The sequence below is a fragment of the Coptis chinensis genome, chromosome 3 (assembly GCF_015680905.1).
Source record: "Coptis chinensis isolate HL-2020 chromosome 3, ASM1568090v1, whole genome shotgun sequence".
Classification (NCBI taxonomy): Eukaryota; Viridiplantae; Streptophyta; class Magnoliopsida; order Ranunculales; family Ranunculaceae; genus Coptis; species Coptis chinensis.
Window position 1 is genome coordinate 34396832 of NC_141458.1, and position 12373 is coordinate 34409204.

Here is a 12373-nt window from a genome sequence, read left to right on the forward strand (position 1 = left end):
TATATGGCTTAACACGCCAGCAAGACCTTCAAAAGTCTGCAGCTGACATCAAAGCAACTCTGTGGCTTTCTCATTTCAGATTGTAGTCTCAGTTGCTGACTGCTGGTACTTTTTGCAGTATATAGGGTGGCTAGCTGGAGCCACTGAGAGAGTGTCTTTATACCTGTTATGGTCTAGTTTGATTGCTTGCAAGATCAGCAGCTGAACATCGATCACCTTGTTACTGATATCAACTCGACACTCTCAACATTGAATTGTACGTGTGTGTGTCCTACAAAGAACTGGACTATAGCTTCCAGAAGTTACTGTTTCATTTGGCCTCTTCAAAATCAGGTTGCTGACTTGCAGGTCACTTTCAAGGCTAGTGGGTGAAAACTTAATTTCAAGTTTATAAGCTTTTTCCTATATATAGGTACCAAGAATACACCAAACATGATAGTGTTTTGAACAACAGAACCTTGTTGAATTTCTCCATATATGTATCTGGCATTCTCATTGAACTAAATTGACTTGTGAGTTATCTGTTCAGTAACCAAATCATGTAATAAGTTCAGCATAGAATACATTTCAAACCATCTCAGTGCACAGCATAGAATACATTTCAAAACATATCTACAGACTAAACACGCCTGATTCAAAACATCCCTACAGACTAAACATGCTTGATTCAAAATATCCCTACAAACTAAACATCCCTACAGACTAAACCTTAACACAGTCCATAGCACTATCATTGTTATACGACTGAATACCAAATAAGCTACAAAAAAGTAAAAAACCAACAGGTTCACCCCTCCTCTTAAACCATCCATTCCTATTTCCTTAAAGCACACGTCACTCTTTTGCCTCAAAACTTGTCAACCAATTCATACGAAGTTCATGAGTCTTTGAAATAAACTGTTTCCCGGCAAGAGGGTTTTCAGTTAGATACTCAAAAGCTGAGTTTAACATTAGAGTATCAAACCCTTCCATGTTCATCACTTCATAGAAGACTCGGTCACAAAAGCTTTGATCGACGTTACTCACTGCATTTGCTAGGCGGGAAACTTGCTGCGACAACCTGTCAAGCTTCGAAAATGCTTCCTCCCACTGTCTACTCCTCTTTGCCTTTTGTGGTGCCCCTCGAGTCTCGCTTACATCTTCAATATCAACAGTTTCGGATTGTATATCTGCAATTGCCTTTCCAGAACTCCCTGTAGCTTGGTCATCCCCACAAACAAGAGACAACTCATCATATTGCTCTATTGGGACATTCAACAAGCCTTTTGCATATGGATTATCCTACATAAATTCAATATCATCTTTATTAATACCATATGAGACCGATCCGACAAAGACTACCAACCAAACTATATATAATACCAAGCAAAATGAGTCGAGCATGAACATACAGAAAGTCAACTTGAATACCATCCTACAATGGTAAAAAACCAAGCTACGAGGCTCGACTCGTATTGAATACAATAACACTCCCAATATATATCACAAGATATACCTTGTCCTACGGTGACAATTCAGATTTTGAGATCAACACAGCAAACATAGTTGATACTATGAATCATAGTACAAAATAACAACCTCTATTGAAGGATGTAAAATCCTGGCTTCAACCAAAGGGCTGCAATATGTTGTAGATTGCCTGATCAAGATGATGGATGCGGTTTATGGCAGTGATGGGGAGGATATTAGTGGGAGCATGGTTTTGGCAAGTGATATGATGTAATTGAACACGTCCTGACAACTGATGAAGTGGATTGGAGTTGTGTTGGTCGTCTCCTGAAGACGTTAGAGTGTTGGATAGACTCTATATATGCAGGCATCTATGGACATCGTGGTCGCAGCCTTCATGCTCTCATCATGGATTCAATCACAATGAAGATATAATAGATGCTTATATGATTAAACGCGGTGCAAGTGCAACAAGTATTGTAATATGTAGAAAAAAAAATTCAAGATTCATTGTTAAAGAATGAAAAGTCAATGTAATATGTAGGAATTCCGAGGTGTATTTTTGAGTATTAGAGAGTAATTTATATTAAAAGTATGATATGTGAGGGAATAATATATTTATATATATTATGCACGTCCAACACTAATCGAAAACTCATGGAAGATCGTTATAACATAATACCTTGTCTAGAACGAGGTGATAACCTCCGTGACTCATGATAGATCGTTACAACATAACACCTTGTTTAGAACGAGGTGACAACTCGCACATGCACGCGAACGGGCAATAACGCCAACGAAATGTTAGTTAAAGTCGTAGCATCGGTCAAGGCTTATAAATACACCGCCTAAAAAGCTCATTTATTCTCATTAAGACAGGGGACTTGAGTGACAGAGGAAAGGGGGAAGCAAAGGGTACTTACCTATAAAACGAGGGAGAAGAACAACGTCGACTTAATTCAAGTTCATCACAAAATCTTGATATGTAGGCATTTCGTCCCAAAAGCGAGCTCAGTCAAAACTCGACCCATCACAATCTTCTCCATTATTCACACTTGTAAGGACTGATCAAATTCAACCTTTATAATGACCACATTCAAAGAAAATATAGATATTTATCGATATTTGTGGATATTTATCGATATTTGTCGATATATCACGATATATCTACGATATTTTCTTGTCGAAATACCCACATAGTGCGTGGATATTTGTCGATATTTATCGATATATCCACGATATTTTACAGATGCCCAAATGTAATATATCCCCACACAGGAGGGATATATCCACGATACATATCCATAAATCAGAAGTCGATATTTTGCCATATCCCGATATTTTGTACTATGGTTGATAGTAGTAGTAACTTTATTTCTTCTACACAGATTTTCTTTCTCTTTTTTCATTAAATCAGTTCAGTTAGATCTAGACCTCTGTAATGAAGAAGCTCAGAGTCCAACATACAAAGAAGGGGTTGATGGCAGACTTTCTACAGAAGCTTGCTGCTCAGTCAACACCCTAAAGACTGGTATAAGATTAGAAATTAAAAAACGAACAAGAAATAAAGGGATATACATACAAGGATTTACCCATCATCCAAACTAGGAATCAGGTTGCTCAGATTTAAAGGGTGAAAGTAAAGCAGCAACAGTAATGAAGAAACAAGTAATGAACACTACTTATGAGCAGTGTTATTTCAGACTGGATTATCCATTGACACCTGATGTTATTTCAGCAGTTTTTACTCTTTTCAATCACTAGTGTTTTGGAAGTGGCATGAAAATGTGAAGTTATACACTGTAGCTAGGTGAATCAAATCAAATCTTGGAAATCTTGAACCAATGTGATAACTGATACCAGAATTGACTAAGTCAACCCAGGAAAGTATTATTTCAATAGACTTAAGATACTACTGTAAAGATCCACATGGTGATGTTAATGCAAGAATATAATGCGGTACTCTCTTGTACATGCATTGCAAGAAAATCTTCAGTACCTGAATGGATATGAGGCATTTAAATGAAGGACACGGTGCAGTGGGTCAAACCACCATACCTTGTGCAGTGTCAAAACTCAAAACATACCACGATAACTAAACACCAGCATACTAACACTGACTTGAAAAATCAATGGATTTGTTGTTTACACTTCATAACCATGTTAAGATTACATATGTACCATCTCGTTTCTAGGCGTGTCACGCCTATATATGTTCTGTCTCGGACCTCCTCAATCTGCCCTTTCTACAAATTCGAGCTTTTAGGGCAATCGGCAATTTTCATCTTTTTTTTTTTTGAAGCAACTAGGGGTTAAGGTAGACCCCAACCTTTATTAATCATCAATGAATTCTCTCATACATTATTCCAGATGCATCCCGCTCTAGAATATTACAAAGTTTTGCATCATATGGACCTATGAAAAAACTCGGATGATCATCGCCTTCCTTCTTGCTTAGAGAGAAAAATCAGTGCTTGATTGGACTCTCTAAACACATGTATCACATTCACTCTCTCAAAAGTTCGGATCTTATCCATGATTGAAGCATGTAGATCAAAGACAAGCATTACCATGGGACTTCTTCTCTTCCTTGTATTGCATTGATCGTCCTTAGGGAATCGGATCCTATCCTCGACTTTCTTACACCCAAGAATGTAGCACCAACTAAACCTTTATCTACTAACATTAACTCTTGATACTGATGACCGATTTCTTTGTAGAGGATCCCGTGTATGCTAGGAGCGTTCCTTTGTGCTGTTTCTTATCACTCCTCCATATCCGTTGTTGTTATCCTCTCTTGACCCATCACCATTTAACATGAGTTCATCTTCTTAAGTCCGCACCATGTACACCATATAGAGTTCTTGGCTTTGAATCTCACATCAATGCCGAAGTTTGAGAAACAATTCTCTACATTTCGTGTGTCGGGTACCTCCTTTATACTCCCTTGCAAGTAGATCTTTAGTTCCCTGATCATCTTGCCATATACTTGTTGCATACTTCTCGATTTAGCCCTGAATTTTCTCCTGTTTCGCTCCATCCATATGGCATAAATCATTGCATTGATAAAGACTTTCAACACTTCAGTCTCTATAGAGTTCTTCCTACACCTTCTGAATATTGAATACCATTCTTCATTCGATCCACTGACTTGGCTACTAATCCCAAGGAAACTTTTAGTTTTTGACCAAAGCCACCTTGTTTCAGGGCATTCAAAGAAAAGGTGTTTCGAATTTTCCCTACTAGCATTACAGAAGCTACAACTTGAGTGGGCAATCACTTTCTTGTTCACTAATCTGTCTTGAGTAGGGATGTGTCCACCAAAGAGCATCCATCCCTCGTGAACGAGTGTCTAGGCAAGACTAATTTCCCCACACAACTCGATACCATTTAACGTTTGGTCTTACCTTCTTCAATGCCGAATAGGCTGATTTTATTGTAAATCTTCCCGTGCTAGTCGGCCCATATCACCATATCATCTTCAAGATTAGAGTGAATCTTTGTTTTGAGAATCGATCCTTTAGGCCACGCTAGGGAGCTGATGTATCACTTCATTCCACTCACCATTAGAAATTAAACTCAAGCATCTTGATCATTAACCGGTATTGTTAGAAGGCTAGCATTTTCATGGAACAATAGAGGTTGCTCGCGGTGCACCAAGGGTCGTGCGGATCAAAGTTTGAGTTCCTCTTGCTATCGCATCGGAAAAGATGAATAACTTCTTTTCTATGCTTGAGGATGTTTCTCCATACCCAAGAGGCATCTCCTCGGTATTTCCATAGTCCGGAAGAATTTTTGACCAATGTGATGCTTCGCACCCATTTCACCCAAATCAGTATCGGCAAAACATGCTATCTTATAGATAAGGCCACTGTAGGCAGCCTTGTTCCACACACTGGATCAACTATAGCTAGTCCACCTTTGTTCTTTACTCATCCCCGACAAATCCCACTACCGGCATGGTGCATTTTCTTTGACATTTCCGATCCAGCCCATAGAAATCTATTACAGATTTTTGCAACCTTTTCCAACACTTTTTTGGGGAGAATAAAATTTCTTGTCCAATATGTATGTAGAGATGACAATACCGAGTGCACTAGTTCCAGTCTACTTGCCTTTGATAGTGATTTGTTCTTCCAGTTGTTTGTTCTTTCCGTGATCTTCTCAACTAATGGCATGCATACTTTGATTCCCAATCTTGTGGTCGTAGGGGTAATCCCGGATATATTATGGGAGGTTCGACTAGTGTGACTCCAAGCGGATCACCACTTGGTTGCTTTCGATTAGACATGCTACCAAGTAAGGATTGAAGTCTTTGAATAGTTGATGTGAAGCCCCTCAGACACTCAGTAAACTTCATAATAACCCCTTTGATATGGCTTCTAGAGATCTCATATCTCCCTTGCTAAACAACAAGATATCATCTCAGAAAACGGATGTGAGTGATGCCCACTCCTTACATTTTGAATGATACTTGAAGTCCCCTTCTAAGACACTTTGCTCTAGTAATCCATTCAAAATCTCCATGACTAAAACAAAGAGATATGGGGATAAAGGGTCTCCTTGTCTCAAACCTTTCTTTCCTTCAAAATACCCTTGGGGAGAGCCATTGACGAGGATTGAATAGGTTGGTGAGGTGTAACACATTTTGATCCAACCAATGAATTTTTGTGGAAACCTTAGGCGTCAAAGACTCTTTCAATGGTAGCCCAACTAATTGAGTCATATGCCTTCTTTATATCAATTTTCATTGAGCAGCGTTTCGAACCATGGCTTCTAGCATATCCTCTGATCAATTCATGTGCTAGCAAAAGATTGTCTTGAATTGTTCTACACGGGATAAAAGCCGATGATTCAGGGGATACCAACTCGAGGAGGTAATGAGTGAATCCTATTTGTGAGCACTTTGGATACACATTTGTAGAGCACATTACAACATGCAATTGGTCTAAATTCCTCCACGTTTGTAGGTTTTGAAATTTTTGGTATCATGCACAAGTGAGTTGAGTTCACTCCTTTATGGATGAAATTCTGAGTGAATACCGAGTGGATAGCTGCAAGAAAGATATCTTTCACACATTCCCAATTCCTTTTGAAAAATTCTGCATTGAACCCATCGGCCCCGGGGGACTTATTATGCGCCATACTAAAAGAGTCAGCTTGATTTCCACATCCAGAACATCTTTAGAGAGCATCGAGCATCATCTTGTTGTACAACATTCCTAAAATGTAACAATTCAAGGAAATCCGGAGTGCACAAGGCTTGAGAAGGAGAACCGATTAGGGTTTTGTAATAAGATACAAAAGCATTGCTCACAAGTTCATGTCCTTCTATTCTATTCCCAGTATTATCACTTAGGCACCATATCAGTTTCCATCCTTTCTTCTCCTTCATTGCATTGTGAAAATACGCATTACACCTCTCCCCATAAGTCAACCAACCAGATATCGTTATGCTGAAAAGTCCGCACACTCCATGTCAATAAAATCACATAACACTTGTCTAGATGTTCTCTCCTTTGCCATGAGTTGCATATCTAGCGGTTAGCTTTGAATCTCCTTCTGAATGTTTCTCAGTTCCATATGAGCTGCTGCTGTTTTCTTATAGAGATCAGAACAATGATGCCTAGCCCAACCTTTCAGTTTATTCTTAAGCAATCTGAGTTTCTGTGACAAGATATATAAAGGACTACCACCTACATCCAATTCCCAAGTCACGCTTAACAGCTCCTTGAAGTCCGAGTGCAACATCCAAAAATTACACATTCTAAAAGGAGTGTTCAGTTTTATCGATTCCAGAACTGTAAGCATGATTGGCGAATGATCAGAGATATCAAAGGTGAGGAATTCAGCAAAAGAATAGCTAAATTGATTACTCCATAAATAGTTGACCACACATCTATCTATCTTGGAATACTTCCTTGTAGCGCCATCACCAAAATTGGTCCAAGTGTAGTAGTTTCCTGTTGCATTCAACTCGTATAGACCTGCCGAGTTAAGGCAGCTAGCAAAAGGTTGAGTGTCCCTTGGATGAACTGCAGCTCTCACTCTTTCAAATGAGTATAGCACACAGTTAAAATCGCCCAACAAGCACCAGGCTCCATTTAAACTCCTGTGAATACTATCAATTGAGTTCCAAAGAGAAACTCTTTCATTCTTGTTATTACTACCATATGTGATTGATAAGAATAAGCTCTTATTCATGGGAAGTATCTGAACATGGCAGTGGATCATCTGATCAGTTTCCAAAAGCTTTGTCACTGACACAAAATTTGGGTCCCAAGCTACCCATATCCTTCCACTCGGGTTCGAACCATAATTGTTTTCGAAAGGCCATAAAGGGCAGCAAACACTGCTAATGCTATGGAAACGATCTGCCCTTACTTTTGTTTCTAATAACCCAAACAAAACCATTTTACTCTCTAGTCTAAACTTATTTATCTCCTTTGCTTTATTGATGTCTTTCAGTTCCCTCACATTCCATACACACATCTTCATCTATGATTTGTATTGTTTTTGTTTCCCGACCCTTTCGGCCTGCCTTTGTTCTTTTTCTGTGTTCCTTTCTTGGGTTGGGTCTGGCTCAGTTGTTGCTTTTGCTTTTGTTTCCCATTCTTTTGAGCCCTTGTTTCCACCATACTCTGAGAACTAAGTACCCCACTTGGTTGCTCTCTTTCCTTGTGCTCTGTAAAGATTTCTTCATTATTCTCTGATATGTCATCCTCCATATCACTTTCACTCTCATCTGCAAGTTCAAAAATCCCATGTTCTTGACAGTACTATTTCTCAATGATCCCCTGATCTGTTTGCAGTGGACTTTTCTGATTCCTTTGTCCTCCTGTACTGCGTGGCCTCCCCATTACCTTTTCTATAGATTTCCCTTTCCTCCACTGAATTATTGGTATGTTGTCTCCCTCTTCTGCATTTTCATCTTGTATGCATTGGAATTCATTGTAAACTTCTATTTCTAAACATTGAGGTGTAGTCGCCACCGGTACAATAGTCTCTCTACGATATTTTCTCGTACATGCTCTCATTGCATTCCATATCATTTGGTGGAAGTTAAATCATCACCTGGTTTCTTCATATAATTGTGATCCATCATCGACATTGTATCCTCTTGGCGCGGTTTAGCCATTTGTGTTTACCTCGGCATCACGTGTTCGATTTGCATTTTCTTTCTCTACCATAGTCCCTCTGACTGTGGTGTCTGCCCTGACCATAACCATCTGTGTTCCATTCTCTGCTCTCTGTTGGTTTACATTTCCACTAGTGCTTCCATGCTCCACTGTTGTACGAGCAACCCAAGTCTGTGTAGTCATCTTATTGCATTTAGCAGTGTTATGCCCAAAAATCTTGCATTTCTCACAAGACGATGGTTTCCATGTGTATTCTACTCCAACCACCACTTCTCTTTCCTCAACCTTTAGCTTGACCGTCGGTTCATACTTATGATTTACCGGAATCTCAACACATATTCTTGCAAAGGAAAGTCTTTTCCTTTTCGCTGTAGCTTCATCCATGAACATAGGTCCCCCAACTAAGCTTGCCACATAAGAGATCCCATCTAGTGTCCACATCTCTTTTGGTACATCATTAAGCTTAACCCAGATTGGAACTGTAGCAATCTTACTCCTATATTTTTCTATCTCAACTGTCCAAGGTTTAAGAACAAAAACACGACCTGCAATGAACAACGGCCCAAATTCAAGAATCGTTTTCTATCATCACCACTTGAAAACTAATATAGAACGACTCCTTATCGGTTGTGATTTGAAAGAAGCTTTCAATTTCCAGTTTTTGTAAGAAATTCCTTTACCATTGGAAAGGAGAGGCGTTTTCTAGAAAAAAATCCAATTAAGTAGTCTTTCCATTGAGTTTTACCTTGATCGATTATATTCTCGAGGCACTTGAGCAACTCCGCCTTGCATAACAGAGTAAAGCTCTTCAAGGCAGTATTTGTGAGTCTTGATGGACCTTTAAATAAAGAACTCCATGGAGCGGCAGTCGTTACCGTAGCATTGACAACAAGAGGAGCTTGAGAGTTATCCATTGTATGTCGATTGGAAGCTGGTTTCAAGTTGCCTGAAGCTGATCTATCACTTTCTTCCTTGGTTTGTGGATGCTTTTACCCGAAAAAGAAAGTTTTGGAGGGAAGGAAAGGATAAGAAAATCTGCTACCGAAAGTTTTGAACTAAAGAAAGAAAGTTTGGTACACAGGATCAAGAATATGTCATAACACTAAGTTACTCCCATTCTTTCACTAAAGGTCCCCATTTCCTGTGTAATGTTATTTTGGTATTTCCTAAGAATATGTTTACTTAATTGTTTAGTTACACTCCATGACACAGCCAACCTTGGGTATAAAAGAACACTAAACTTAGTTCAAACAACAAGCCTAATCATCATATAAACATATACCTCAAACAAACAATTTCAAGAACCAAAAGACATGGCAATAAAAGATTCAACTGTTGAGTTTGAAAAAAAAAACAAATACCTCAATAAAATCTTCAGCATCTTCTTTGTCAACTTTAATCATCTTAAGCTCATCATCCCACGCCCAACCGCTCCTTTCCTTAAGGCTCTTAATCATCGCATATTTTGCCTTAGTAGTTTTCATACGACCAACAACATTTTCCACAGTGCAAGTGTCGTTAAAGGCATCGGAAATAGCTTTAGCCGCCTGTGTAAAAGTAGACTTGCTGAATGTTTTTCCTTTCTTTTCTCCTTTTCTCGCACACTCTGCTAAAAATGAGATCAAAATTTTCTCTTTCTTATCAGTCCACCTATAATTCTTTTTCTCTTGCTTGGACTTTCCTTTCACAGATTGTTGAGTTTCTTCTATTCCTGAATATTATGTTAGTCACATGACACAATTAACAAATCAACATAGTTATCCTATGTATGGGACAAGCAGGTGCAAGTAACCATCGTACATATCTAAACTACCTTAAGCATAACAAAAATTACATCAAATGTTAGACAATCAAAACATAGTATCATATTAATCACCATTGAAGTCTTATACAAGCATAGAACTAGGAAAACAAAAACCATAAAAGTCTATGTACAAAGCTTGCATCACAAATTCTTCTACAGTACAAACACCACTTGTTATCCCACTCCTAATTTTTCTAAAGTTGCTCTTTCTGTGTCACCTTTGCTTTTTTTCTTACTAAGTTGTTATCCCATATAACCTGTGCCATATTCAGCCTAAATGTAGCCCACTCTTTCTTTTGCTCACGTTGCTCCTTCTGAGTAAGTTTTGTTTTTTTCTTTGGAGGCTCTCCACTCTCAGGTTCAGGATCTGGCTCTGAAAGGAACAAATCATTAGGAGCGACACCGATGATATAGTTATGTAGGATACAACAAGCCACATCTGCTTGTGTATCAAAAGAGAAAAAAGACTCGGAATCATCTAATATCTTCCAGCGTTTCTTTAGGATTCCAAAAGCTCGTTCAATAGAGTTCCTTAATGATGAATGACGAACATTAAATAACTCTTTCTCATTTTCTGGTTCATGCTCACTCCATTCTTTCAAGTGGTATCTAACACCGCGAAATGGAGCAAGGAATCCCATGCGATTAGGATAACCAGCATCTACCAAATAATATTTTCCTACAAGGGAAATAACATTATTTATAGGGATCATTATCTACCATATTACATAAGTAAACAATACGTTCATATATACATTTATATATATACCTTCAGGGACTTTAAGTCCATTAGGTCTTGTTAAAGCATCTTCAAGTACCCGTGTGTCATGAGCTAGCCCTTCCCAACCAGCTAACACATAAGTAAACCTAAGATCAAAGGAAACGACAGCCAAGACATTTTGCGTAGGTTTTTCTTTCTTCCCACGAAATCTATTGTGTATACCTTCAGGTACCTTCACACGAATATGAGTCCCATCTATTGCTCCAATGCAATCCTTATTTACAATCAATAAAAAACTAATTACTTAAAATATAAGAAAACTTTTAACAATTTTAACTAAAGAATATACTTTATTTTACCTTAAACCAAGGCCAGAATCTCACTTCATTACATCGTATAATTGGAGGTGTTTCCATATCAGTGGTTGGTTCCACCACTAGATCCTTGTAAAGACTAAGAACCGCCTTTAGAACAATATGAAAATACCGATTAGTTGTTTCCCCGACGTAAAAATTATGTTTGATGACTTTCGGGTTTTAACGTTATGCCCTATAGTATGAAGGAACTCAAAGAACTTGCTCTTCAACTTTCAGATTCCTTGAATCTCTTAACAAATTCTTTTCTCTAAATAAAACAACCAACTTTCGAACGACTCTTTACTCATCCTCAAAAAGATCGTAACACTCACTATCATCATTGATTATACCATCCAAGTACAATTTTAAATTTTGTCACGATTCACATATGGCTTCCTTGGTATGCTATCCGCTAGTCGCGAAAATGGTAATTACTACACTTGTAACCGCTGCCATAGCTCCAACGACAGCAGCTACATTACGTGTCCTTTCAAAATCGTTGTCACTACTCATCTAAGTAAAAGGAAAGATCATAGCCAATGTTCATAATACAAACAAAGTACAAAGGATATTCAAAAACACAAGGCTAGATCGAACTATAGAAAAAGAAGCTTCAACATAAACTTTCAATTTCACAGTAAAAAAGGAAGTTTGCATACTAGTTTTCTGGTCTTACAAACCGAAGAAGAAGACCAAAAACACACGCAAAACTCAAAACCAATATGAAACAGTAACAAAGTTTTACAAAATGAACAACTCATCACTATATAAACATCAATAAACACAAATTAACTACCATCAACAATCTCAAAATTCCAGATCTACAACATCCAAACCACATAAACAACAAAACATAAAAATCATAAATAGAAACAATTTTTTTTTATTTTAAGTTAGTTGGACT

The 12373-nt window shown here is 38.1% G+C and overlaps 1 protein-coding gene across 1 annotated transcript; it reads right to left on the reverse strand.

The window, feature by feature from the left end:
* Positions 1-517: 517 nt before the first annotated feature.
* Positions 518-11610, reverse strand: LOC147509288 (uncharacterized). Its single transcript, XM_086601618.1, has 4 exons — positions 11473-11610; positions 11162-11387; positions 9950-10299; positions 518-1281 (listed from the first exon to the last, which is right to left on the reverse strand). The coding sequence occupies exons 1-4, from the start codon at positions 11527-11529 to the stop codon at positions 835-837; spliced, it is 1080 nt and encodes a 359-aa protein (XP_086457744.1). The 5' UTR covers positions 11530-11610; the 3' UTR covers positions 518-834.
* Positions 11611-12373: the final 763 nt, after the last annotated feature.